The sequence below is a fragment of the Polypterus senegalus genome, chromosome 6 (genome assembly GCF_016835505.1).
Source record: "Polypterus senegalus isolate Bchr_013 chromosome 6, ASM1683550v1, whole genome shotgun sequence".
In the NCBI taxonomy this organism is placed as follows: domain Eukaryota; kingdom Metazoa; phylum Chordata; class Cladistia; order Polypteriformes; family Polypteridae; genus Polypterus; species Polypterus senegalus.
The window spans coordinates 185064998-185090455 of record NC_053159.1 but is presented as its reverse complement, the minus strand read 5'-3'; the positions used below and the strand labels follow the sequence as shown (position 1 = coordinate 185090455).

The window sequence follows — 25458 nt, the reverse complement described above, 5'->3', positions numbered from 1 at the left end:
TAACGCTGCTGGTGTCACAAGTGCAGTGTGAAAGATCATCCTCTGCTTTGAAGAGAATTAAAAGCCAGATGAGAAGCACAATGACGCAGAAACATCTTGAGACGTTCATGTTGATGTCGGTGGAGGAAAATATCCGAGCCAAACTTGACACTAACAGTATTGTTGATGACGTGGCTGCTAAAAGCAGCGAACTGCGTAAGCTACTAGGGTACTTGGACATGACATCGACATTTGACATGTACTCTAAAAACGTGTAAGCCGTGCTACTAAATTTTTATTTTTCATTAAATTTTATTTCTAAGCATGTCGTCAAATTTTAAGTTGTACCTAAACAGCAGTGTAGAGCTTAAGTCTGGCAACAGTTTAGATAGAGTTCATATCATGCAGGGGATGTGTTATGAGGAGTGATAAAAAGAGCTGAGCCTTTACAGTTTAAGAAAAGGAAGATTAGGAGGAGACCTGACTGAAGTGTTTAAAAATTATGAAGGGAATGAGTCCAGTGGATCGAGACGGTGACTTTAAAATGAGGTCATCAAGAACACGGGGACACACTTGTGAAGGGGAAATTTCCCAGAAACTTTAAATTAGTTTTCTTTACACATAAGCGACCAAGTAGTGTGGCAGACAGTAAGACGTTAGGGACTTTCAGAACTCGACTTGATGTTTGTTTGGAAGAAATAAGTGGACAGGACTGGTGAGCTTTGTTGGGCTGAATGGCCCGTTCTCATCTGGATTGTTCTAACGTCACCTCTTTAAACTGAAAAAGTTCACCTCCTTCACTCACTCCTTACAGCTCACAGTGGCAGAATCCGCCTGGTCACTCTTCTCTGGACTTTCTTTAGCGCGGCTTTGTCTTTTGTGTATTATGGAGCCCAAAACTGAACACAGTAGTCTCCTTAGGGTCTCCTTAGACTTGTGCTCCACACTTCAGGGCGCTATATAACCTAACATCCTATTAGCTTTCTTGATCACTCCGGTCCACTGTCTAGATGTTGATGGTGTCGAGTCCACTACAGCTTCTAAGTCCTTCTCATAAGGAGTAGTTTCAGACCTCCCATTGTGTATCCATATTTTAACATTTTTATTTCCTATTTACTTACAGTAAAATTTATCCTAATCTTCCCAGGCCAGTATGTTGCCCAAGTCCTTCTGTAATGATTCGGTGTGTTCTCCATTATTCGCCCTTCCTCCAAGTTTGGCACCACCTGCCAGCTGATTGATTTTATTGCCGTCCAGATCATTTATGCTTATTATTAAGATCAGCAGCCCTGCACTGACCCCTACTGGTCACCACTCTTAAACTCACCTGACTCTGAAAACCTTCCCCTTGCCATAACCCTCCCTGTGTTTGAGATCATGTTAGACCCACTGTGCCCTGAATTCCCACTTGTTTTATTACTATTTCCATTTCTTGTTTGGCTGATGCCTTTTATCCAGGGTGATGTACAACAGTTGAGTTGCAGTGGGTCACATTTCGTTTTTTTGCAATTGGAGCTCAGGCAGGTGGAGTGACTTGGTCACAAACACACAAATGTCAGTCTCAGAATTTGAATCCTCAGCCTCGGGTTTTGAAGTCCAAACCCTTCTCTATTATGCCACAATGCCCACCACTGCCACAGACAAACGTAGCTTGGGCCTTCTGAAGTGCTGGTCAGTCAGCGAGTCTTACCTTGATGAAGGTCAGTTTGCAAATGCAGGCGCTGCTTTTGGTGTTCCTTATGGTTATCTCACCATAGTGCTCTATCCACCTCCTGCCGCTGAGGATGTTGTGAATGCAGGTTGTGACTTTGTTCCACTCGTATTGGTCATTGAACCTGTGAGAAAGCCGACAAGAGACAGAGCATCATTTCACTGTTGGAATCAAATGACTCAACTGGCAGGCAGCCTGGGCTGATGGGTAAGAAGTACGGTGGCTGAGAAGTGCCAAGAAATGCAGTTATTTTTTATGAAATCTTTTAGATAGATAGATAGATAGATAAAAGTGAAAGACACTATATAATAGATAGATAGATAGATAGATAGATATGAAAGGCACTATATGATAGATAGATAGATAGATAGATAGAAAAGGCACTACATGATAGATAGATAGATAGATAGATAGATAAAAGTGAAAGACACTATATAATAGATAGATAGATAGGAAAGGCACTATATGATAGATAGATAGATAGATAGATAAAAGTGAAAGACACTATATAATAGATAGATAGATAGATAGATAGATAGGAAAGTCACTATATGATAGATAGATAGATAGATAGATAAAAGTGAAAGACACTATATAATAGATAGATAGATAGATAGGAAAGGCACTATATGATAGATAGATAGATAGATAGATAAAAGTAAAATATTAATATTAAGTATTAATCCCAAGGGGAAATTCACATAATCCAGCAGCAGTATACTGATACAAAAAAACAATATAAAATTTGTCTTGCAGGTGGCATTTCGTCAGACAAAGTGCTGTGTAGATTACAGACAGATAGATAGATATGAAAGGCACTATATGATAGATAGATAGATAGATAGATAGATAGGAAAGGCACTATATGATAGATAGACAGATAGATAGATATGAAAGGCACTATATGATTGATAGATAGATAGATAGATAGATAGATAGGAAAGGCACTATATGATAGATAGATATGAAAGGCACTACATGATAGATAGATAGACAGACAGATACTTTATTAATCCCAAGGGGAAATTCACATAATCCAGCAGCAGCATACTGATAAAAAAAAAAATATTAAATTTGTCTTGCAGGTGGCATTTCGTCAGACAAAGTGCTGTGTAGATTACAGACAGATAGATAGATATGAAAGGCACTATATGATAGATAGATAGATAGATATGAAAGGCACTATATGATAGATAGATAGACAGATACAGTTAGGTCCATAAATATTTGCACAGAAACACCTTTTTTCTAATTTTGGTTCTCTACATTACCACAATGAATTTTAAATGAAACAACTCAGATGCAGTTGAAGTGCAGACTTTTAGCTTTAATTCAATGGGTTGAACAAAACCCTGTTGAAAATGCGCAGCTTCTTTGCACTTCTCGGCCTTGTACTGATACTCATACAGAAAGGTGCGATAAAAAAGAAGGTTAATTTGAGATAGGAAATGACAGTTGTGCTTCTTTGCTTAGTCAAGAATGAAGCACGTCAATAACTTAAGACAATGGCAGTTCAAGTCGTTCTTTATACAACTTTCAGTTATATTAGTTCCAAAATTCTGCTGCAAGAGTCATTACAAGAACTAAACAGTACAAATGCATAACTCCTGGCTTTGAGTTAAGTTGAGGGAAGATTTCAAAATCTTCCTTTTAACATATGAAGCCTTAAATGGCCAAGGCCATGCTTACTTATCTGAGCTTATCATTACTTACAAACCTGAGCGCACATTAAGACCTCAAGATGCTGGCCTCCTTGTGATTCAAGGGATTAATAAAACAACAGCGGAAGGTCGCTCTTTTACTTACAGGACCCCGAAGCTGTGGAATGACCTGCCTGCTACTATGAGAGGTGCTACAGTATATCCTTTCCTACATGCCCTCTCAGACTGCCGAGCGGTTCGGTATATCCTGTGAAGAGCCCAGTCAGTACTTGCACAACAATCGCTACACGAGATGCTGCTATAATGTTGGGTGGAAAAAATCAAACAGCAAATCAATAATGATAAAAACAGCGTACGGTGATAGCAGTTTGTCTTGCACACAAGTTTTTGAGTGGCACAAACGTTTCAAGGAAGGACAAGAAAATGTGGAAGACGTTCAACGCCCAGGTCGCCCACGCTTGTCTCGGATGAATGAAAACATCAAAGCGGTGAATCAGATTGTTCGAAGTGATCTCCGTAAAGCAGTTTTCGACTGACAAAAACATTCCTGTACTCGATCCTCCTACCTTTTTGCCTGGACTGCAGTAAGTTCGAATACTCTCTGTAGCGCTCTGATAAAAGTGGAGCGTAATCTGCTGCAGTGGGATGGCCCTTTTTATTCTTGTTTGGCAGAAGTTGCATTGGTGGGCCTTCTACACAAGGTGTGTGGTGTTTTAAGAACCAGGAGCGGTCCTCTGTAATGTGGATCTGCTTTCTGTTTGCACGTTGTTTATTCCGAGGGGTGTTTTCAATCAAATATTTCTCTCCTCGAAAGACTGAAAATATTGTTAAATGATAACTTGGGTATTTTTGAAACAAAACAGGACTGTATATACACAGAGGTACAGCGAATGCATTTCTAGACTTTGTAAGCCGGGATGCGCTTTTGTTAAAAGTTGGGGTGGTGGCTCTGAGGCTAGGGATCTGCACTGGCAATCGGAAGGTTGCCGGTTCGAATCTCGTAAATGCCAAAAGGGACTCTGCTCTGTTGGGCTCTTAAAATGCAATTGCTGAGCGCTTTGAGTAGTGAGAAAAGTGCTATATAAATGCAAAGAATTATTAAAGGTTAGCAATTCCTCTGACCTGGCTGGATGAGAAGTGCGCTGCGTAGCATACATGCATAGTTAGTTGCATAAAAGAGCAAAATATGTCAATTAAATGGTGACATTTAAATGTCAAAATGTATAGTGCCTTCAGAAAGCACTCGGACCCCTTTACCTTCTGCCCACTTTACTGTGCTGTAGATTAAGTTTGAAATGGATGAATACGCCATTTTTTTCAATCAGTATGCACTCAATAACTCATAATGACAAAGTGAAAACTGTTTTCAGAAAGGTGTCCAAATTATTATTCTTATTCACACTCGGAATTCAGTACTTTGCAGAAGCCCCTTTGGAAGCCATTCCAGCTTGCAGTCCTTTTTGGTGAGTCTCTACGTGTTTCACACACCTGGATTTGGGCAGCTGATTCACTTCTTCCTGGTAGATCCCCTCAGGCTCCATTAGATTGAACGGGGAGCTCATATACCCCGACCCCTGAGAGTTTCTCAGCTACCAGCCTGCACTGAGTGGTGGGGTGGCATGGGGTGCGGTGCCACATGAGGGGAAATCGGCCAGAAGCATTCAAAAGAGAAACATCAATGACCTGAAGGTCGCCTACATCCACATGGTAACACTCAGTACTGAAGCGAACCTTTGGCTGCACTGTAAACAGCTGCGTGAAGTGGGTGGTACTGGGAAAAGACCCCAACAAACGACTACAACACGTTGTTAGCTTTTTTTTTTTTTGGGAGTGGTGTGAAGGGAAAACACTTGACAAAAGAACAAGTTCAATGAAAAAAGTGGTCAAATTAGACAATAAATAAATAATAATAAAAATGAGTACAGTCGACCCCTGCAAAGTCACGGTTCAGAGTTCGCGGCCTCAGTCGTTCGCGGATTTTTCCTTAGAACCTAACTAATATTTATTTAACTATCCTCCACAATGGCTTCTTTTCGTGGCAATATATAATTTTTCATGCGTTTTAACGCTAAATTATTAAGAACAATATAATTTACTAATTTTGTAACATAAATATTAACGTAAATTTAGCTCAATTTCCATATAAAATATAAAACTGTACAAATGTTTTTAATACTGTAGAGAGACCACAAAGCAACCATAGAGGAAAACACGGCTTGGGATGGTGAAATACCCCTGTACTCCGAGGCAGGAGGTTTAAAAGTAGCCAATCCGAGAGCGTTATTCACTTCTCCTTGCTGCTGATTGGCTGCTGCCCTGTGACGCATCTCTGGCAGATACAGCCTAGCATTTCCGCATCATAACAGTTTACCGTGTGTAGCTATCTCGAGTGTTTTTCGTTTTGTTCTTCTTAAAGTCCTAAGATGTCGCCCACATGCCCTGTAGCTTCTAAGGCGTCTGGCAATGAACCTAATCGCCAGAAGAAGTTTAAGACACTCCAGAAGAAGGTTGAACGACTGGATTTGCTCCCGGAACTAAAAAAGTTATGCTGCAGTAACGCGCCACTATGGTATCAACGAACGCAAAGTATGCTACATTAAGAAGAACGAGGCAGCGATCAGGAGTACCGTATCAGTAAGTTTCTGTGATAGTGCCAAAAAGGTAACGACTGTAAGAAATAAGAGTATCGTCAGGATAATGTATTAAGCTGAGGTTGAAATGAAATCAAAGTGTTTTGGGGGCATACTTAGGGTTTAAACTATAAAAATAGGGTTTAAACTATAAAAATAGGCATTGACAGGCATTTTTTTTTTACCATGTCCTGTTCGGCTGTGAAGCAATCAGAATTGATGTCTGAATGCTGGCGACTAGCCTTACAGTTTTTCTCTCAGGTGGAGCGTTACAGCTTCTGCTGAAGTCACGCCTGATACCAAAACTTTATTAAAAATATTTTTAGATGTTTTTAAGATTCGAACCGGACACGGAGACAAAAGTGAAAGAAAAAGAAGAGAGAAAAAGAAGAGATGGAGGTAAAGGGGGAAGGGGGGGTTTTCGTATAGAATAAACAATAAATGAACCGGAATCCGCTTCTAGACCTGCAGAAAGAGGGGGTGTGGGGGGGTGGGGGGAGAACCACAAGACAAAAACATTGCTGCATCAGCTACATGAAGATAAATAAAAGTAAAAATGTTTGCTGACAATCACACAGTAATTATTACTAAGGCATTTAGGGCCACCACAACCTTAGATCATGTGCTGAAGATGTCCAAGTCATACTTATGAAATCACCATGTGAGCACCTGTGTGTGTACGCACGCTTGTATGTGTAAGGTTTCTCTATAGGAGCATCCAATAGTGAGTGTGAAGGGCCACAGACCTGCCCCCAAAACGTCGGAAGATGGAGGGAGTTCCAAGCCCAGAGATCCAGAGGTCACCCCAGAGCGCGGAGACCCCAGGGAGGCCGTCACCAGAGAAGCCCCAACCCCCACTCGAGAGGCGCAGAGGATCACCCCGGGGGTCACAACCAGCAGCCGGCAGAGTCCCGGGAGATATCAACGGCAAGCCCTCAGGCCCGCCCGCAGCCGCTCTCCCCCGAGTCGGCCGGGCCCGGAACCCAGCAGCCCGGGACCCAAGGGCGACCCACCCTGCCGAGGACCCAACAGAGCCCAGGGAACCAGATCCCACCAGGCAGCCACCGGGAGCGACCAGACAGATGCTTAAGGCAGGGGGAGGGTAGGCAAAGATGTTGTAGTATTGCCAGATGTCCCAGGAGAGGGGAGGAGTCCAAAACCCCACCTGACATATACAGTCACACACAAACACAGTCATACACTCCCTCCCTCAGGCTCTCACATACACATACAACCCAAGACTTACAAGGATGTACGCCAGACACCCATTCACACTCCCCACACACACCCTACCTAACTCTGGTCTCGGTGCTGCCGTACCTGAGGTACAGCCATTCCTGGACGGGCATTTTTTTGATCACATCCAAAATTTGCTCTAGGAACATAACCTCTGTGAATTTCATGGTTCGACTGTAATGACCCCCCAATACTCATCTCTTTCTGTTAGCAGTGGATCCATAATTCATTTTTATGTGCCGTTAATTTTCTGGACTTGCCATTCATTTTGAGAATTTCCTTAGCCCTCCAATTCCAATCTGTTATCAGCTGTCTGATTCTGACTGAAGTTTTTGATTTTGTCAATTCGTCTGAGGTTATTTGCGCTGCCATTTTGTTTCCATCACGATCACCGCCATTTTGTCCTCCCGTTGCTACGGTTGTGTTGTATCATTCAGAGCTCGCAACCTTTTGGGGAATACAACACAATCCAAGGATCAATTCTCCATCTGACTTTGCAGATTTCTTAACGTTTCTTAGGAAAAAGAATTGTTTGAAATCTTTTTGACGTTGACCATTGTATTACTTTTCGACTCTCATTTTGATTTTGTCGCCAGTACGACTTGATCTCTCGGTTTTTTGCCATCTTCTGAAGTATTTTTTTCATTTGACAACGCCTCTTTTTCCGGTCTCATTCTTTTCCTTAGGCGGCACGGTGGCGCAGTGGTAGCGCTGCTGCCTCACAGTTAGGAGACCAGGGTTCGCTTCCCGGGTCCTCCCTGCGTGGAGTTTGCATGTTCTCCCCGTGTCTGCGTGGGTTTCCTCCGGGCGCTCCGATTTCCTCCCACAATCCAAAGACATGCAGGTTAGGTGGGTTGGCGATTCTAAATTGGCCCTAGTGTGTGCTTGGTGTGTGTTCTGCGGTGGGTTGGCACCCTGCCCAGGATTGGTTCCTGCCTTGTGCCCTGTGTTGGCTGGGATTGGCTCCAGCAGACCCCCGTGACCCTGTATTTGGATTCAGCGGGTTAGAGAATGGATGGATTCTTTTCCTTACTAGCCTAACACATTCTTTATGTCATGATCAGGACTGAATTTGAAGGTGGGGGGCTTATAACCTTTTCCTATATGGAGGTCATTTTGTGTATCGTTTTTGGGGTGTGGTCTCTGGGGTCATCGCCTTCAGTTCATCAATAGACCGGATAAAAAGTCAAGGGGTTGCAATGAGCTTTATCTGATCTCCAGATACATCCGTCCAAACGCTTATTGTCATCTCTTTGTGGTTAATTTTCGTGTCTTGCTTTGATATTTTAACTTCATGCCTGAGATTTATGATTTTGGCTTCTCGTCTGGGTTTTCGCTCGCCTTGATTATTTTTTCTTGTTTTGCTGTTCGTACGCATCTCCCAGTTAAACTCAAGAAAGTACTTACCGTATATACTCGCGTTTAAGTTGTATAAGTCGGGACTTGATTTTACCGTATAATTTCCAATATTTTATAATATCGGTTGTATAAGTCGAATGCGTAAAAAGCCGCGCTATTGGTCCAAGAGATTATGATATGCTAACGCTCACCTGAGAGAGTGACCATGGAGCACACGGCCTTTTGTTTTCTATGTATTGTGCCGACGTGACCAAACGGTAATACCTGAACAATTCCGAAGCGACGTTTGCACTGATTTGTGTTTTTCGTATCTCACACCCTCATACACCTTTATCATAAGAGCATCCCTTATCGTTCAGTAGAAAATATGAAGCTGGTTTTAAATTAAAAGTCGTTGAAGTGGCGAAAGAAATTGGTAACTGCGCTGCTGCAACAAAATTTGATCCTTCTGAGAAACTGAAACGAGATCGGTGGAGGCAAGAAGATGTAAAAGAAAAATTAAGTGCCGCATTTTTGAACGGGCATATAAGTCGGGGTCTAATTTTATGATCGATTTTTCAGGTTTCAAGACCCGACTTGATACAGATACGGCATCTGTTTTCCAGCCAAGACAAGACACCCTATTTGCTTCGTTAGCCCAAATATCTGTGTTCCTCTACGTCTTAATTGTTTTTGGAACTCATTAACAGCTTCAACATTTTATAAGAAGTTTCAAGTCAGCCCTGGATGACAAGAGAAGTGCACAAGCTGCTCAAGCTGCCCTCAGAAATGCAGCCTTCAGATCTGGAGACAAGGCCGCCCTCAGGGTGACCAGAGCCAACCTGTCTCATGCTATAAGGAGAGCTAAGTGGGCATACGCGCAGAAGATCAACAAACAATTCAGCAGCACCAGAGACTCACGGCGTATGTGGCAGGGTGTTCAAGCAATTACAAACTACAAGCCCAATCCACACAGCAGTGATGGTGATGCCTCCCTTCCAGATGAGCTGAACAACTTTTGAGGCACAGAATAAAGAGCCTGCGAGAAAAGCAACACCTCCCTCCACTGACCAAGCACTCTGTCTCTCCATAACAGATGTGAGGAGGACTCTATCCAGAGTCAATCCACAGAAGGCTGCAGGACCTGACAACATACCTGGTCTTGTGCTCAAAGAATGCGCAAGTCAACTGGCTGGTGTCCTCAAAGACATCTTCAACACATCTCTGAGCCAGTCGTCAGTCCCAACATGCTTCAAGTCGACCACCATCATACCAGTGCCAAGGACGTCATCAGTGACATGCCTGAATGACTACTGACCAGTTACACTCACACCAATCATAATGAAGTGCTTTGAAAGGTTAGTCATGTCGCACACAAAGACTCCCTTGACCCTCTTCAGTTTGCATACCGCTCAAACAGGTCAACTGAGGATGCCATATGCTCTGCCCTTCACATCTCCCTGACACATCTGGATAAAAAAGACACATATGTCCGGATGCTATTCATAGACTTTAGCTCTGCCTTCAACACAATCATCCCTCCAAAGCTGGTTGTAAAACTGAGCAGGTTGGGCCTGAACACCACCCTCTGCAATTAAATCCTGGACTTCTTGACAGAGAGGACCCAGTCAGTTTGGATGGGCCACAACACTTCCAGCATCATCACACTGAGCACTGGAGCGCCGCAGGGCTGTGTGTTTAGTCCACTGCTCTTCACCCTGCTGACTCACGACTGCACAGCCACGCACAACACCAACCACATCATCAAGTTTGCGGATGGTACGACGGTGCTGGGACTGATAAGCAGGGATGATGAAAGAGCATACAGAGATGAGGTGAAATGGCTGTCCGCATGGTGTGAAGACAACAATCTATCTCTCAATGTCGACAAAACAAAAGAGATAATCGTGGACTTCAGAAAATCACGTCCTGCCCACATCCCACTCAGCATCAACGGTTTAGATGTGGAGATTGTTAGGAGTACCAAGTTCCTCGGTGTGCACATAACTGAGGAACTTACGTGGACACATAACACCTCATCACTAATCAAGAAAGCCCAGCGTAGACTACACTTCCTGAGGTGGCTGAAGAGAGCAAGTCTTCCCCCTTCCATCCTCACCACGTTCTACAGAGGCATCATAGAGAGTGTCCTGACCAGCTGCATCACTGTCTGGTATGGCAACTGCAACATATCTGACCGCAAAGGATAGTGAAGACAGCAGAGAACATTACTGGGGTGCCTCTCCCTTCACTACAGGACATATTTTACAAACGCAGTGTCCGTCAGGCCTGCAGCATTGAGCAGGACCCCCTTACACCCCTCACATGGACTTTTCACACTTCTGCCATCCAAGAGAAGATACTGCAGCATCAAAGCCAAATCTGCGAGGCTGCAGGAGAGTTTTTACCCCCAAGCTGTCAGACTCCTTAACCACCAGGCTGCATCCTGGGACCTTCAACACGGCCTCAACCACCACTAAAAACAGAACTTTTATACATGAAAACCACAGTCCTGCAATGATGAGTGTGCAGGGATAAAAGAACTGAAGATCTCACACTGACCTCTAAGTATCTTGACACTCTTGATATCCTTCTGCTGTGAAACATTCTGACCTGTCATTGTTTACACTCGTCTTCAACAACTATTATCATACACTGATCATTTCTGTATTATCTATATCTATTATTTATTATATTACATATCTTACACATCAATATTGCTGCTACTTCTTTGTCCTATTTTTGCACAATGTCTTGTCTTGTTTGTGTTTTCATTTTAAATTTTTATTCTATTTTTAATTTACTATTACACTGTGGACCCTGAGCTTCGCAATTTTGTCTATCTGTATACTTGTATATGGTTGGAGATGACAATAAAGTTCACTTTGACTTTGACAGTAATGAAGTTTTATCCAAGTAAGCTGGGCCCCCAGAGCTAAAAGAAACACCCCCTGTTAGAAACATAAATGCACCCCTTCAGGCCTGGGCCATCAGGTTTAAATTTTACTTTCTGATCTACCCACTTGCTGCCCTCCTTCACCCAGTCCAGTGACCCGTGTGAGTGCAGGATGAGCAGAAAAGCGAGGACTTACTTTGGGAGGGTGACGTTCACTGCTCCAATTGGAATGATCTCCATGGACTTCCCCCAGAATTTATTTTTCCATCTCATATCTGAAACAAGCAAACATGAAATTCGGGTTATTATTATATCCTTCCATCCATCCGTTATCCAACCTGCTATATCCTAATTACAGGGTCATGGGGGGTTACTGGAGCCAATCCCAGCCAACACAGGGCGCAAGGCAGGAAACAAACCAGCCCACCGAGGGGCACACACACACCGGGGACAATTTAGATATGCCAATCCACCCAACCTGCATGTCTTTGGACTGTGGGAGGAAACCCACGCAGACATGGGGAGAACATGCAAACTCCACACATGGAGAACCCGGGAAGTGAACCCGGGTCTCCTAACTGCAAGGCAGCAGCACTACCCACTGTGCCACCGTGCCACCGTTATTATTATATACATCAGACAAATTTTATTATTCAGTATCTCAATGCATGAGGCCACAGTCAGCCCTATGTGAACTCTTGTGAGACCCTCACAGCAAATTCTGTCTCTCCAGCCTCTCCAATGGGATCTGTCCAGGATGCTTCTGACCATCTGTCCTAGGAACCCTAACTTTGAAAATTATTCAGCATTCCAGTTTTTGTAAGGTTAAATCTGACCACGGAGTAACGATTCTTGCATCAGCCAGACAACAGACTTTACTCTCTGTGGTGTCCTCGGTCATTACGGCTGCAAAAAGTGCCACCGCTCGGTAAAGCAGGAACCTTGTCACCTCGTGACTACAAACCAGTGGCACTTATCACATCATAAAGGCCCTGGATACGCTGGTCATGGACTATAAGAGTCCTCTTGTGGTAGACCACCTGGACCCACTGCAGTTTGCCTATCAGACAAAGATTGGAGTGGAGGATGCAATGATCCATCTGCTCCACGAGGCTTAGTCTCAGCTGGACAAAGATGGCCACACTTTGAGGATGATGGTTTTTGATTTCTCCAGTGCTCTTAACACCATCTAGCCATCTCTGTTAAGGGGTCAACTCAGAGATATGCAGGTGGGTGAGCCTGTGGTGTCCTGATGATGAGCTGTCCATCAGGAAGACCACAGTTTGTGAGACTCGAGGACTTTGTGAGCAACACTGGAGCACCACAAGGCACAGGCCTGTCTGCTTTAATCTTCACTCGGTGACACCTCAGTTTAGAAATAGAACAGCAGTTGAGGAAATTCTCAGATGATTCTGCACTTAAGGGGGATGAGACAGAGGAGAGGAGTCAGGCGGAGAACTTTGAGAATTGTCTGCAACTTCACATCAGCAAAACTAAGGAACTGGTGATTGACTTTCGCTACGTGAACAGGCCAGCATCATCCAGTCACTATTCCAGAAGTGGATGTAGAGGTGGTCTGCTCCTACAAGTACTTGGGGGTCCACATCAATGATGGGTTGGACTAGTCTTGGAACACAGAGGAACTAGAAAAAAAAGGGCAAGGCAGGCTCTTCTTCCTGAGGAAACTGCATTTCTTTAATGTGGGAAGTGACATCCTTCACATGTTCTACAACTCTGGGATGTCCAGTGTGGTCTGCTGGGCTGGTAACGTCATGTCAAGAGAGGACCACTGAATCAACAAGCTAATTAAAAGGGCAGACTTGGTTATGGGACACACTCTGGACTCCCTGGAGAGAATGAAGACAAAACTGAGTGCCATTTTGAACAACGCTGCACATCCTCTCTGTGACACACCAACACTGTGGACTTTCAGCAAACAAATTATTTAGCAGAAGTGTGTGAAGAAATGTGACTGGGGGTTCTCTATACCAACAGTACATTTGCATTAGTTTTCGTACTTTTTAGACAGTAGATATACAGTATATAATACTCTCTTGAAATTCTGAATAAAGGAACAGCTGCATCTCATTCAGGAAGTCGGGGGTATGCTGGCAGTGAGGGAGGACAACACGAGGAGGAGTGAAGGTAAAAAGGAAGACAGAGAGAGGAGACCAAGTGCTGTGTGAGGTGCTTATTGATTGTACTGGTGCTTTGTGCTGCATTTGTTGTTGGGGGCAAAAAGGAAAAGTGTTTCCTCCTTGTGTTGTGCTGCACTTGTGCCTGGTGGTGGGGAGCTAGAGTGCCCCCTGATGGTTACGGTTTTTATTAAAAAAATCTATTATCTGTTTATTTAAAGTGATTCCATTAAAAGCCAAATTTCCCCGGGGGACTAGTCTATCTATCTATCTATTTATTTTTATAGTGCCTTTCACCTCTGTCTATGTAGCTTTATATAAAACTTTTACAAGCTATCCTTAAAATATTATATAGTGCCTTTCATCTAACTATCTGTCTATTATATAGTGTCAATCAATCAATCAATCAAACAATCTTTTATATAGTGCCTTTCACATCTATTTATCTATCTATCTATCCATCTTATATAGTGCCTTTCACATCTATCTATCTATCTATCTATCTATCTATCTATCTATCTATCTATCTATCTATCTATCTATCTATCTATCTATCATATAGTGCCTTGTATATTTATTATCTATCAATTATATAGTGCCTTTCCAATCTATCTGTTTGTCTTTTATAATGCCATTCATATTAATCTAGCTACAATCAATACAATAGAAATGGAAGGCACTACACACCATAGATATGAAAGGCACTATACTACAGACATGTAACTTGCACAATATAATAGATAAAAGCTGCTATAAAACATAAATAAACTGATAGGAAAGGCACAATATACAGTACACAAATAACAGATTAAATCATGGATATTAAAAGCATTATATAAATGAGAGCTAGAAGAAGTATGAAGGTTAGTTTGTATCATCATATAGTGCCTTTCATTTCTATATATCTATTATATTGTTCCTATCTATCTATCTATCTATCTATCTATCTATCTATCTATCTATCTATCTATCTATCTACAGTATCTATCATATAGTGCCTTTCACATCTATCTATGTGGTATGGTGGGTCTGCAGCTCATGTCAAGAGGCCTCGATCTTGGTGAGCTGAACCGGAGCCAGGGATCGGAAGGCCACCAGATCATATAGGTAGAAAGAAGGTCAGCTGCAGGTATGGCGACTCTCCTGTTGCAAAGCCTGGTGGGAGAAGCAGGGGAGCTGCCAGGTAAAAAGTCATCGGGCTTTGTGTTTTTTAAAGGACTGCTTCCAGCATTGTTTTAACCTCATTGTTTTTAAAAGAGTTTTTTCTAATGGATTTTAACCTCCACTTCACTTGTGCTTTTATTGATTATTTATTGAAGATTTGAAACACTGCACTATTCATTTGAACACTGTTTCTTTTTGTTGTTTTTAATAAAAGCACTTGCACTTTTGCACCATACTCTTGCTGTATTTGTTGTGACTCACTGCTGTGCTCATTGAGAACATTACCGACGGTGATGGAGTCAAGGGCTCCTGCAAGCAAGATGGGAGCATGCAGTGAACCTGCTCGTCACTATCTATCTATCTATCTATCTATCTATCTATCTATCTATCTATCTATCTATCTATCTATCTATCTATCTATCTATCTATCTATCTATCTATCTATCTATCTTATAGTGCCTTTCATATCTATCTATCTATCTATCTCTCTTTAATATAGTGCCTTTCATATCTATCTATCTATCTATCTATCTATCTATCTATCTATCTATCTATCTATCTATCTATCTATCTATACTAAGACAGAGAGCCACCTGGTAGTCTTAGAATGCAAGATGAACTGCTTATTATTAAGGCCATGTCGGTATTACTATAACACTGATTTTATTCTGCATTTATTTTGGGCACAGTTACTCTGTATGAATAACAGTGTAACTTTCTCCCCAGCCCGTTCTGTTACTCTGTCTAATTAACTCATCTAATTGGGGTTACAGATGTAAAAGAAATGGGGGAAGTGATGGACTACAATAGCAGTCGACTCTGCCAGTGTGGTAACTGTAAGCATACAAGGACTGTAGATGAGGTTTGGGGCCTTCAGTTCAGATCTCCGTCGTAAAGGGCCTGAAAGAGTGAACAGGGTCACCATTGGAGCCCACCACAATTAAACAGTCTGTCATGGAGGCTTTGGACTCTTCCATCTGTTGTTCTGCCCTGCTTGCAGTAGACTATTTTGAGATGATCTGTTCCATTCTAGCCTTTGTCTTGTCCAGGAATACCGAATCGGGATTTTGTAATTGGATTTTTTGGACTCTTTTTGAGATTCTTTTTTGAAGCTGATTTTTGTTGTTCTTGTTTTACACTCTCCTTGATTTCCTAAGTTAATTTAATACATTTACAGTAAATGGCATACACGTTTGATGTCTAGTGTTTCCGGCCAGGGGTTTTGCCGGTTCTCTTCCTTTGAGGCACATTCATAACACCCACATGGCCAGTTGTGTTGCCTCTTCACAAAATATCTGCAATGTCTTACCTTGCCAAAAGAGAAACTTCTTGGATTCACAGTGGCATGCTGAAATGGGTGGATGGTGGCTGACCTGAAACACAACCACAGTGTTATAAGACATTTTACCTGTAGGGAGCCTTTCCATAAGTGGTGGCATCCTTTTCATATTATTCTCTAATTCCAATTGATCTAACCTGCCAAACCCTTCAGCCTGAACCCGTTTGAAGAGGCAGCTGAAGAACCACCGATACTTTCAAAGATACAGGATACCATAAACTCACTCCAAAGTGGGAAAGCTGTAGGCCCAGACGGCTACCCACTGGAGTTTTCTAAAATAGTTTTTAACTAAGTTAGCTCCATTAATATTATTTCTAGAAACTAAACAAAGCACAAGTCCACCACAAACATTCCTCCAAGCATTAGTAACTATTTTTCCAACAAAAAAATGAAGACTCACTACAATGTGCAGCATATCGACCAATCTCACTCCTAAATAATGATGTTAAGATACTAGCGAAAATCTTAGCTGCAACGATTAAGAAAGTAAGTAACATAACAAGACCAAAACAGAGTCACTGAACAGGCGGCTAGAGCCTCAGAAAAAAGTAAAGCATGTGACAGAATTGATACATGGAACACAGACAAGAAAACATATTGGGATATGTAAAAAGAATAAATTCAAAGAGGGTGACAGGAAAGTGTGGAACATTTGGAAATTATTAAATAACTCAACATAGGAAAGAAAACTGATGCCATGGATGAACGAAACATCTAGAATGGAATCAGAGAAAGTGTGGGAAATAACGGCAAACAGAAATTAGGGTTAAAGGTCAGGTATGGCAAGTGGTGCAGATATGGAATTTACGGGTCATGCTAACTTCACTGGAGCTCTTTTCTTTTGCCAAAACAATAAAATAAAATAATAAAACATAAAACAATAAAAATAAAACAATAAAATCAATAAAATAGGGCGGCCTAACCTAACAGTCCATGATGTTATGCTGCCTGGATGTGCGTGTTTTTTGTGCTATTTTTTTCTCTTTTTTTAGCATGAACAGTCTCTTTATGGAGATTTATAACCATTTAAATTATTTCAGCAAATGTTATTTTTCAATGTTTGTGACATAACCACTATTGTCATGCTTCTTACGTCACAAGCAGTGGTAGTGCAAATACAGTGACATTTCTGCATTTCTGTATCCCTCTCCTGGACAAACAAACAAAAACTTTTGCGTAGTGTCACACATGCACGTCAGAGGGTCACACGCCAGGGTCCTCCCAGGTATGTAATTCTATTGTGGCCCAAGGGGTTTGACGCTGTGTCGTCGATATGGACAGATCGAGTCTAATAGATAGATAGATGTATGAAAGTTAAACATGAACTGACTAAAGATAAAACATGGAAGATGTTACATTAGAAATGGCTGTGGACTTGTTAGATAATCTAAGAAAAGTACTACATAATAGAAAAAGAGAAAAGAGATTAGTAGGGAAAAAGTGGAAAGGAAGTACAAAAAGGAAAGAAATGTCTCAGCTAAATCTGATTATTAGATAGATAGATAGATAGATGTGAAAGGCACTATGTGATAGATAGATAGATAGATAGATAGATAGATAGATAGATAGATAGATAGATAGATAGATAGATGTGAAAGGCACTATATGATAGATAGATAGATAGATAGATAGATAGATAGATAGATAGATAGATAGATAGATAGATAGATAGATGTATTAAAGTTAAACATGAACTGACTAAAGATAAAACATGGAAGATGTTACATTAGAAATAGCTGTGGACTTGTTAGATAATCTAAGAAAAGTACTACATAGTAGAAAAAGAGAAAAGAGATTAGTAGGGAAAAAGTGGAAAGGAAGTACAAAAAGAAAAGAAATGTCTCGGCTAAATCTGATTATTAGATAGATAGATAGACAGATGTGAAAGGCACTATATGATAGATAGATAGATAGATAGATAGATAGATAGATAGATATGAAAGGTGCTATATGATCGATACTGTAGGTAGATGTGAAAGGCGCTATATAACATATGGTGCCTTCACAGTGTATTCAGACCCCATCAGATTTTTCAGATTTTATGTTGCAGCCTTGTGCTAAAATCACTTAATCCTCCCAATCATACAACACTCAATACCCCAGAATGACAAACCAAAAATAGGAATTTAGAAAGATTTGCAAATTTATTAAAAAAAAAAAAAGAAACATCACACTGAAACACGTATGCCGCCCCTTTGCTGTGACACTTGAGATTCGGCTCAGGTACGTCTCATGCTGTTATTCATCGTCAGGATGTTGGTACACCTTGTTTGGAGTCCAGCTGTGGTTATTTCAGTTCCTTTGGCACATGTGGAGCAGGCGAGACGCTGCCACATTACAAGCAAAGCACACACCCGTCTATAGTCGGTCCCACAGGTGACAATCACCAAGCCATGAGGTTGAAGGAATTGCCTGCAGATCTTAGAGAGAGGGTTGTGTTGAGGCTCACATCTGGAGAAGGTGACAACAACTAATAATTGTTAAATGGAAGAGGTTTGGTACAACATCGACTCTTCTCTGAGCTGGCCACTCGGCCAAATTGAGCAATCGCAGGAGAAGGGACTTGATAAGAGAGGTGGCCAAGAACCCAATGGTTATCCTGGCTGGGCTCCAGAGAACTGGTGCGGAGCTGGGAAAAAAAATTCCAGAAGGACAGCCATCATCACCATAACACTCCACTGATCTGGACTTTTTTAACAGAGTGGCCAGACAACATATGGAAGCCCACTTGGAGTTTGCAGTAAAGGCACATAAAGGACTCCCAGACAGAGAAATGAGATTCTGTGGTCTGATGAAAGCAAGATTAACATCATGTCTGGAGGACACCAGGCATCGCTCATCACCTGTGCTACACCATTCCAGTGGTAAGGTGTGGTGGCAGCATCAGGGACTGGGAGACTGGACAGGGTTGAAGGAAAGCTAAACTTCATGAAAACCTGCTCAGAGCTCTGGACCTCAGAATGGCCCGAAGGTTTATGAAGCAAAGACAACACAGGAGTGGCTTAGGGTCAACTCTGTGAATGTCCTTGGGTGTCACAGTCAGAGCCTGGACTTGAACCAAACTGAACGTCTCAGAGAGAGACCTGACAATAGCTGCCCACCGATTGTCTCCATCCATCCTGACTGAGCTTGAGAGGATCTGCAGAGAAGAATGGAGAAAATCCCCAAATCCAGGAGTGTGAAGCTTGTCGTGTCAAACTCGAGAAGACTCCAGGCTGGCATGGCTGCTAAAGGAGCTTCAATGAAACACAGAGGAACGTTTCTGAATACTCGCATTAGGGGGATATTTCAGCTTTGTATTCAGTTTCTAAAATCCCGTTTCCGCTTCGCCATTCTGAGGCGTTGAGTGTCAATTGATGAGCAAAAAAAAAAAAAATGAAACTGAGACGATTTCAGCACCAGGCTGCAACATGACAAAATGGGACAAAAGGTGAAGGGGTCCAGAATGGCAGTGGAGGTGCTGCATTTGTAGGGGACATCACAAAAAGCACAGCACTGGACAGACAGGTGACAATGTGACACCGAGACCCACGTAACCTGACTTGTCTTAAGCCTGGCCGATGGACAACCGCCATGTTCACTTGCCGATTTTTGCTGCTCATGGCCACATATGGAGCACAGATTACTGCCTCTGTACAGTGGCATCACTAAACTGGTGACGATAAAAATTCTTAGAAAACAGGAAACCCTAATACCTACAAAGTGTCATTTTTGATTTCAAACCTCAATGGTGGACCACAAAAACACACATGAACTTCCATCCATCCATTGTCCAACCCGCTATATCCTAACTACAGGGTCACGGGGGTCTGCTGGAGCCAATTCCAGCCAACACAGGGCACAAGGCAGGAAACAAACCCCAGGCAGGGTGCCAGCCCACCGCAGACACGTGAACTTACCAGCCACTGAAATGGCACGCTACTACATACCTGCTCAGAGAAGAAGCAGAAGCCCTTGTCCTCCCGAATGCACTCGTACGTCTCCCCCAGGACCGGGTTGAAGGGTTTACTTCCCGCCCTGTAGTACGTGGAGGCGTACCCTGAAACTGCAAACGCAGCAATAAGAATCTGTAAAGCAGAAAACAAAAATAAAGTCAGCAACATCCTGAAAAGTCCAACCTCAGTAGTAACATCTCACACGTTCATGAATCAAGTTCAGGGTCTGCATAATCATCAAGCGCCCTCCATGCAGATCCTTACCATGCGCTCATAAGGGTCCTCGGTCTCGGCAGCTTTGTCCAGCAGCTCCGAGTATTCCAGCTCCTCACAGAGGTGCTGCAAGGTGTTGAGAGGCTCATTGAGCTCCACCGGCATGGACACCTTGGACAGATCTTTGCCAATGTTGTTCCGCAGGACGTTCCACAGGTTGATGCTGCTGGTGTCATGAGATGGAGCGGGCAGACAACTGCGGCGGCCATTGCGGAACACCCCCCGGGCCAGGTCTCCATTCTGTACTGAGAGAAGAAGGGAGCGTGATTTCGTATGGCTCTTTGATTAGCAGGACCCTTTCTAGAGATGCCGACGTCGCCAGCAAGCCCTTGCACGCCCACCCAACATGCCCACCCATGAAGTAATTTTAAGCTTCGGTAGTCAGGTGTACAAAGCCAGATGGAATTCTTCCTTAAAACAATCAACACAATGCCACTCCCTGGCACCACAAAAATGGCAAAACAATATAGTCGTGGCCAAAAGTTTGGAGAATGACTCAAGTGTTGGTTTTCACAAAGTTTGCTGCTTCAGTGTCTTTAGATCTTTCTGTCAGATTTTTCTGTGGTAGACTGAAGCAGAATTACAAGAATTTCAGACGTTTCAAAAGCTTTTATTGACAATGACATGAAGTTGATGTGCAGAGTCAATACTTGCAGTGTTGGCCCTTCTTTCTTTTTCAAGACCTCTGCAATACACCCTGGCAGGCTGGCAATCAGCTTCTGGGCCAAATTCTGACTGATGGCAGCCCCCTCACCTTTCTTGCATAATCAATGCTTGGAGTTTGTCAGAATTGGTGTTTCTTTTTGTTTGTCCACCCACCTCTTGAGGATTCTCAATGGGATTAAGCAGGGCTGTCATAACAGCATTATAGCCCCCCGGGCAAAGGAGTCCACTGTGGCTCCTACCTGCACTACCACTCAGCAAGTCACGACATACATAGATTAGCATGGGGCCCCCTGCCAACTGCACAGCATGCATATGCATTAAGATGGACGTGGGTTTAAGGTATGAGGAGTTTCCTGGCCATGGACCCCAAATTCTAATGTTTTGTTCCCCGAGCCACTTAGTTCTCACTTTTGCCTCATGGCCCTGGGTTCCATCATGTTGGTCACCAAACTGTTGTTGGATGGTTGGGAGAAGTTGCTCTCGGAAGGATGTTTTGGTCCCATTCCTTATTCATAGCTGTGTTCTTAGGCAAAACTGTGAGTTAGCCCACTGCCTTGGCTGAGCAGCAACCCCACGTGACATGAATGGTCTCAGCATGCTTTACTGTTGACGTGACACAGGACTGATGGTAGCGCCGCTCACCTTTTCTTTTTTCCAGATGCCCCAAACAATCAGAAAGGGCATTCATCAGAGACAATGACTTTAGCCCAGCAGTCCTCAGAAGTCCAATCCCAGAATATCAGTCTGTCCCTGATGTTTTTCTTGGCTTCTTTGCTGCCCTTCTTGACACCCACCAGGCCATCCTCCAATATCTTCGCCTCACCCCTTGAAAGGTGACTGGTCTCAGAGGTTCCTTGGCACATTGGAAGTCTACCACCAGATCTTTTGTTTTGCTGATGTTCAGTTGCAGGTTGTTGTCCCTGCGCCACAAGAGGAAGTCCTCTACGACTTTCCTGTACTCCAAAATCTGTACTGACCTCAACTCTCTCTTCTGTTTCTTTTTCCGGTTTCTTTGTGGTGGCGGCCTGCGCCTCTACCACCTACTCAAAGCTTCATGATGCACCAACATTGATGGACTGAAAGCCAGAAGTCTACGTGACCATCATCATCAAGTCCTTCCATGAAAACCCTAAATACAAAGAGGACTGTTTGACTTATGTTAGGTAGATTGCCCAGAGGGGACTGGGTGGTCTCGTGGTCTGGAACCCCTACAGATTTTATTTTTTTCTCCAGCCTTTGGAGTTTTTTTGTTTTTCTGTCCACCCTGGCCATCGGACCTTACTCTTATTCTATGTTAATTAATGTTGACTTATGTTTATCTTTTATTGTGTCTTCTATTTTTCTATTCATTTTGTAAAGCACTTTGAGCTACATTTTTTTGTATGAATATGTGCTATAGAAATAAATGTTGATTGATTGAACTCATCTCCATTAGATAGATAGATAGATAGATAGATAGATAGATAGATAGATAGATAGATAGATAGATGTGAAAGGCACTATATGATAGATAGATAGATAGATAGATAGATAGATAGATAGATAGATAGATAGATAGATAGATAGATAGATAGATACTTTATTAATCCCAAGGGGAAATTCACAATTCTTCTTATTATTATTCACATTATTAATGCAGCCTATGATGGATAAGTCATCTGAACATTTCTGTAGATGGCAATGGCTGATGTTGTGCTGGAAGTTTGCTCTGTAGAGAAGTGAACAGGAAGGAAAGCAGGACGGTACTCTGCTCCAGTATCACACCCCACCATTTCCGACTCACAGTCAGTCCCTCAGCCTCACACAATGCTGTCGGTTGGTCAGGTAGTCCATCATCCAGGAGACTGTGTAGGCATCAAGATTCAAAGCCTTGAGGTTACTCCACAGTCGATGAGGCAGGTGATGTTAAAGGCACTGGAAAAGTCAAAGACCATCATCCTGACTGTGGTGACGGATTTTGTCCATGTGGGCATAGACGCTTGAAGTATGGAGATCACAACATGCTCCACACCTACATGTACCTGATAGGACAACTGCAGAAGATCAAGATGTTCTGAGACCAGGGGGTTGTAGCTGATTTAGGACCAGTCTCTCAAAGGTCTTCATGATGGCTGATGTAAGAGCAATTGGTCTGAAGTCCTTGGGATCACTGTAATGCACTTTCTTTGTCATTGGAACCACACAGAATGCTTTCCACAGCCTGGGAACCTTCTGCAAACTCAGGGAAAGGGAAAATAGGTGCTGCAGGACCCCACAGGGCTTGCTGGAATTGGTTTTCAGCACCCTGGTGTGGATTCTATCCTGCCTTGAAGCCATGTCCATACAGAGTTTTCCCAGCTCGCTCCTGACTTGATCAGCAGAGACACACAGTCCAGGGAGTGGAGGTGGGCTGGAGACCACAAGTGTAATGTTGCTGTAGGGGAAGGTCGCGCAGGGTGCAGGTGGCAGACTGAGTTGGGACCTTCTCAGCTTGAACGCAGAGGCTAACAGTGTTGGGGGGATATGGGGGTGGGCTGGACCAACAAGAATGACTTAAAACTGTTGAGAAACTGTTTCAGTTCATTAGCTTTGTTCTTATTACCTTTTTCTGCATGTTTAACATGTTTTAATAGTCCTCATCCCATTCCACAATTCCTTCATGTCGTTTTGTTGTAACTTGTGCTCAGGTTTATCTCTGTAGTAGACTTTCCCCTCACAGGTCTGCTTCTTCAGTTCCGACTGCACACACTTGATTTCATCCTTATCTCTGGAGGTGAAGTTACTCGTACATAAAACCACCTAAAGTTAAAATCTAACCTGTTTGATCTTGTGCGGGATGAGTCACGGACTTGTTGGAGTGAGTCGCTGGCTACGTCACATTACACGACCACGATTAATGGGTAAGGCTGTTACACTTACTCATGATGGCGCTAGAGAGTAGAAACGTGTTGCATGTTGATTGACAAACGCACGTACGAATTTCACCGTACTCTCTACAAGCCACAATAACGTCCTTGGAAACCTAATTAAATTAAGACATTTCCAGAAATGCACTCATGCAAGTAAAAGGAAACTCCTTAAAAAAGAAATAATAAACAACTGAACCAATGAATAATAATCTCAAAAAAGTGATGCTAAAAAAAAAAATGAAAAAATAACAGAGGTTATGAAAACTGTGGTCTTTTATTATCCTCTCAAGTGACTGCTGTGCCTGAGAGAGCTGATCTGGTGGCCCGAAAGAAATCAGAATAATGAGGGACATGAGGGATCAGGACAAAATCACAAATACAAAAAACATAACAGAAGTAGAATGGTAGTCACGGATCAGGGAAAATATGAAACATGAATAGAAAAACGGTAACGGGGTGAGGCGCAGCTGCAGTCCTGACAAACCGGGGAAAGGAAAAAATGGAAAGCAAGAAAGCAAACGTCTATAAAATGCTAAAGGCTGCGCCCGTCTGTCACATGATGACTTGCAAACCACTGGGGTGAGATCCTTGTTAGTCAAAATTTATGACCCTGATGTGTGCTGGATAAGCAAAAAAATTGGGCAGCAGCAATCTCCGCAAAGTTATCAAAGCTTGCATCTATGACTTACAGCAAACTACTCAAGAGGGGGACATGGCAGAAAGGAAGAGAACTGTGGGGGACAAAGGGGGGAGTGGGGAAGAAGACAGCACCAAACACAGTCTTTGGTTTAGTGCACAATACTTCATTCAAAAGCAAAGAGCCGTTGCCTCCCACACGTTTACCCCATCACAATCCAAACTGTCATTACAAATCTCTCGCTATACATAAAATCCATTGTCTGTGTGTCTGTCTGTCTGTCCGCTTTTCACGAGAGAACTACTTAACAGATTTAGATCGGGTTGTCTTCAATAATTTGCTTGAACATTCCGGTTGATTTTGCCACTTCTCTCATCGCGCTAAGAATCATAGTTCCCTTGCGGTGCCGATTTATATGAGCAAATCCGAGAGACATACAGGGGGCCGATGGGAAGGGGGCAGGGCCCTCCTCACTCACATGCCAGCCTCGTGTCGTATCTTACCTCTGCTTAGGTAGTGAACGAGAGAACTACTTAAGGGATTTAGAATGGGGTTTTTCTATAATTTGCTTGAACATTCTGGTAGATTTTGCGACTTCTCTTATTGCGCTCAGTATCATACTGTAGTTCTCTTGCAGGAATGAAATATTTGCGGTAATTCAAGACAAAGGCTGCAGGCTGAGGGGAGGGGGAAGCATCACGTCAGGAATGGGGAGCCAGGCAGGGCCCTCCTCACTGTTTTGTTTCACTACTTCGTGGGCAGAGCCGTCGGGACGGTTGTGGCGAGCGCCCTCTTCTACACGGTGGTGTACTGGGGAGGCAGCATAAAGAAGAGGGATGCCTATGCCTCACACCTGGACAAACTGGTGAGTAAGGCAGGCTCTACTGTAGGCACGGAGCTGGACAGTTTGACATCCGTGGCAGAGCGACGGGCACTAAGCAGACTCCTGTCAATCATGGAGAATCCACGG

General features: G+C 43.0%; 1 protein-coding gene across 1 annotated transcript in view; it reads right to left on the bottom strand.

Moving 5' to 3' along the window:
* osbpl6 (oxysterol binding protein-like 6) overlaps positions 1-25458 on the bottom strand; it is a 225461-nt gene that overhangs the window by 24842 nt on the left and 175161 nt on the right. The window contains exons 15-19 of the mRNA XM_039757717.1: positions 20289-20542; positions 20019-20156; positions 16060-16123; positions 11648-11726; positions 1670-1814 (exon numbers count right to left, since the gene is read on the bottom strand). Coding sequence (XP_039613651.1) covers positions 1670-1814; positions 11648-11726; positions 16060-16123; positions 20019-20156; positions 20289-20542 — 680 coding nt within the window. The remainder of the gene's footprint in view (positions 1-1669; positions 1815-11647; positions 11727-16059; positions 16124-20018; positions 20157-20288; positions 20543-25458) is intronic.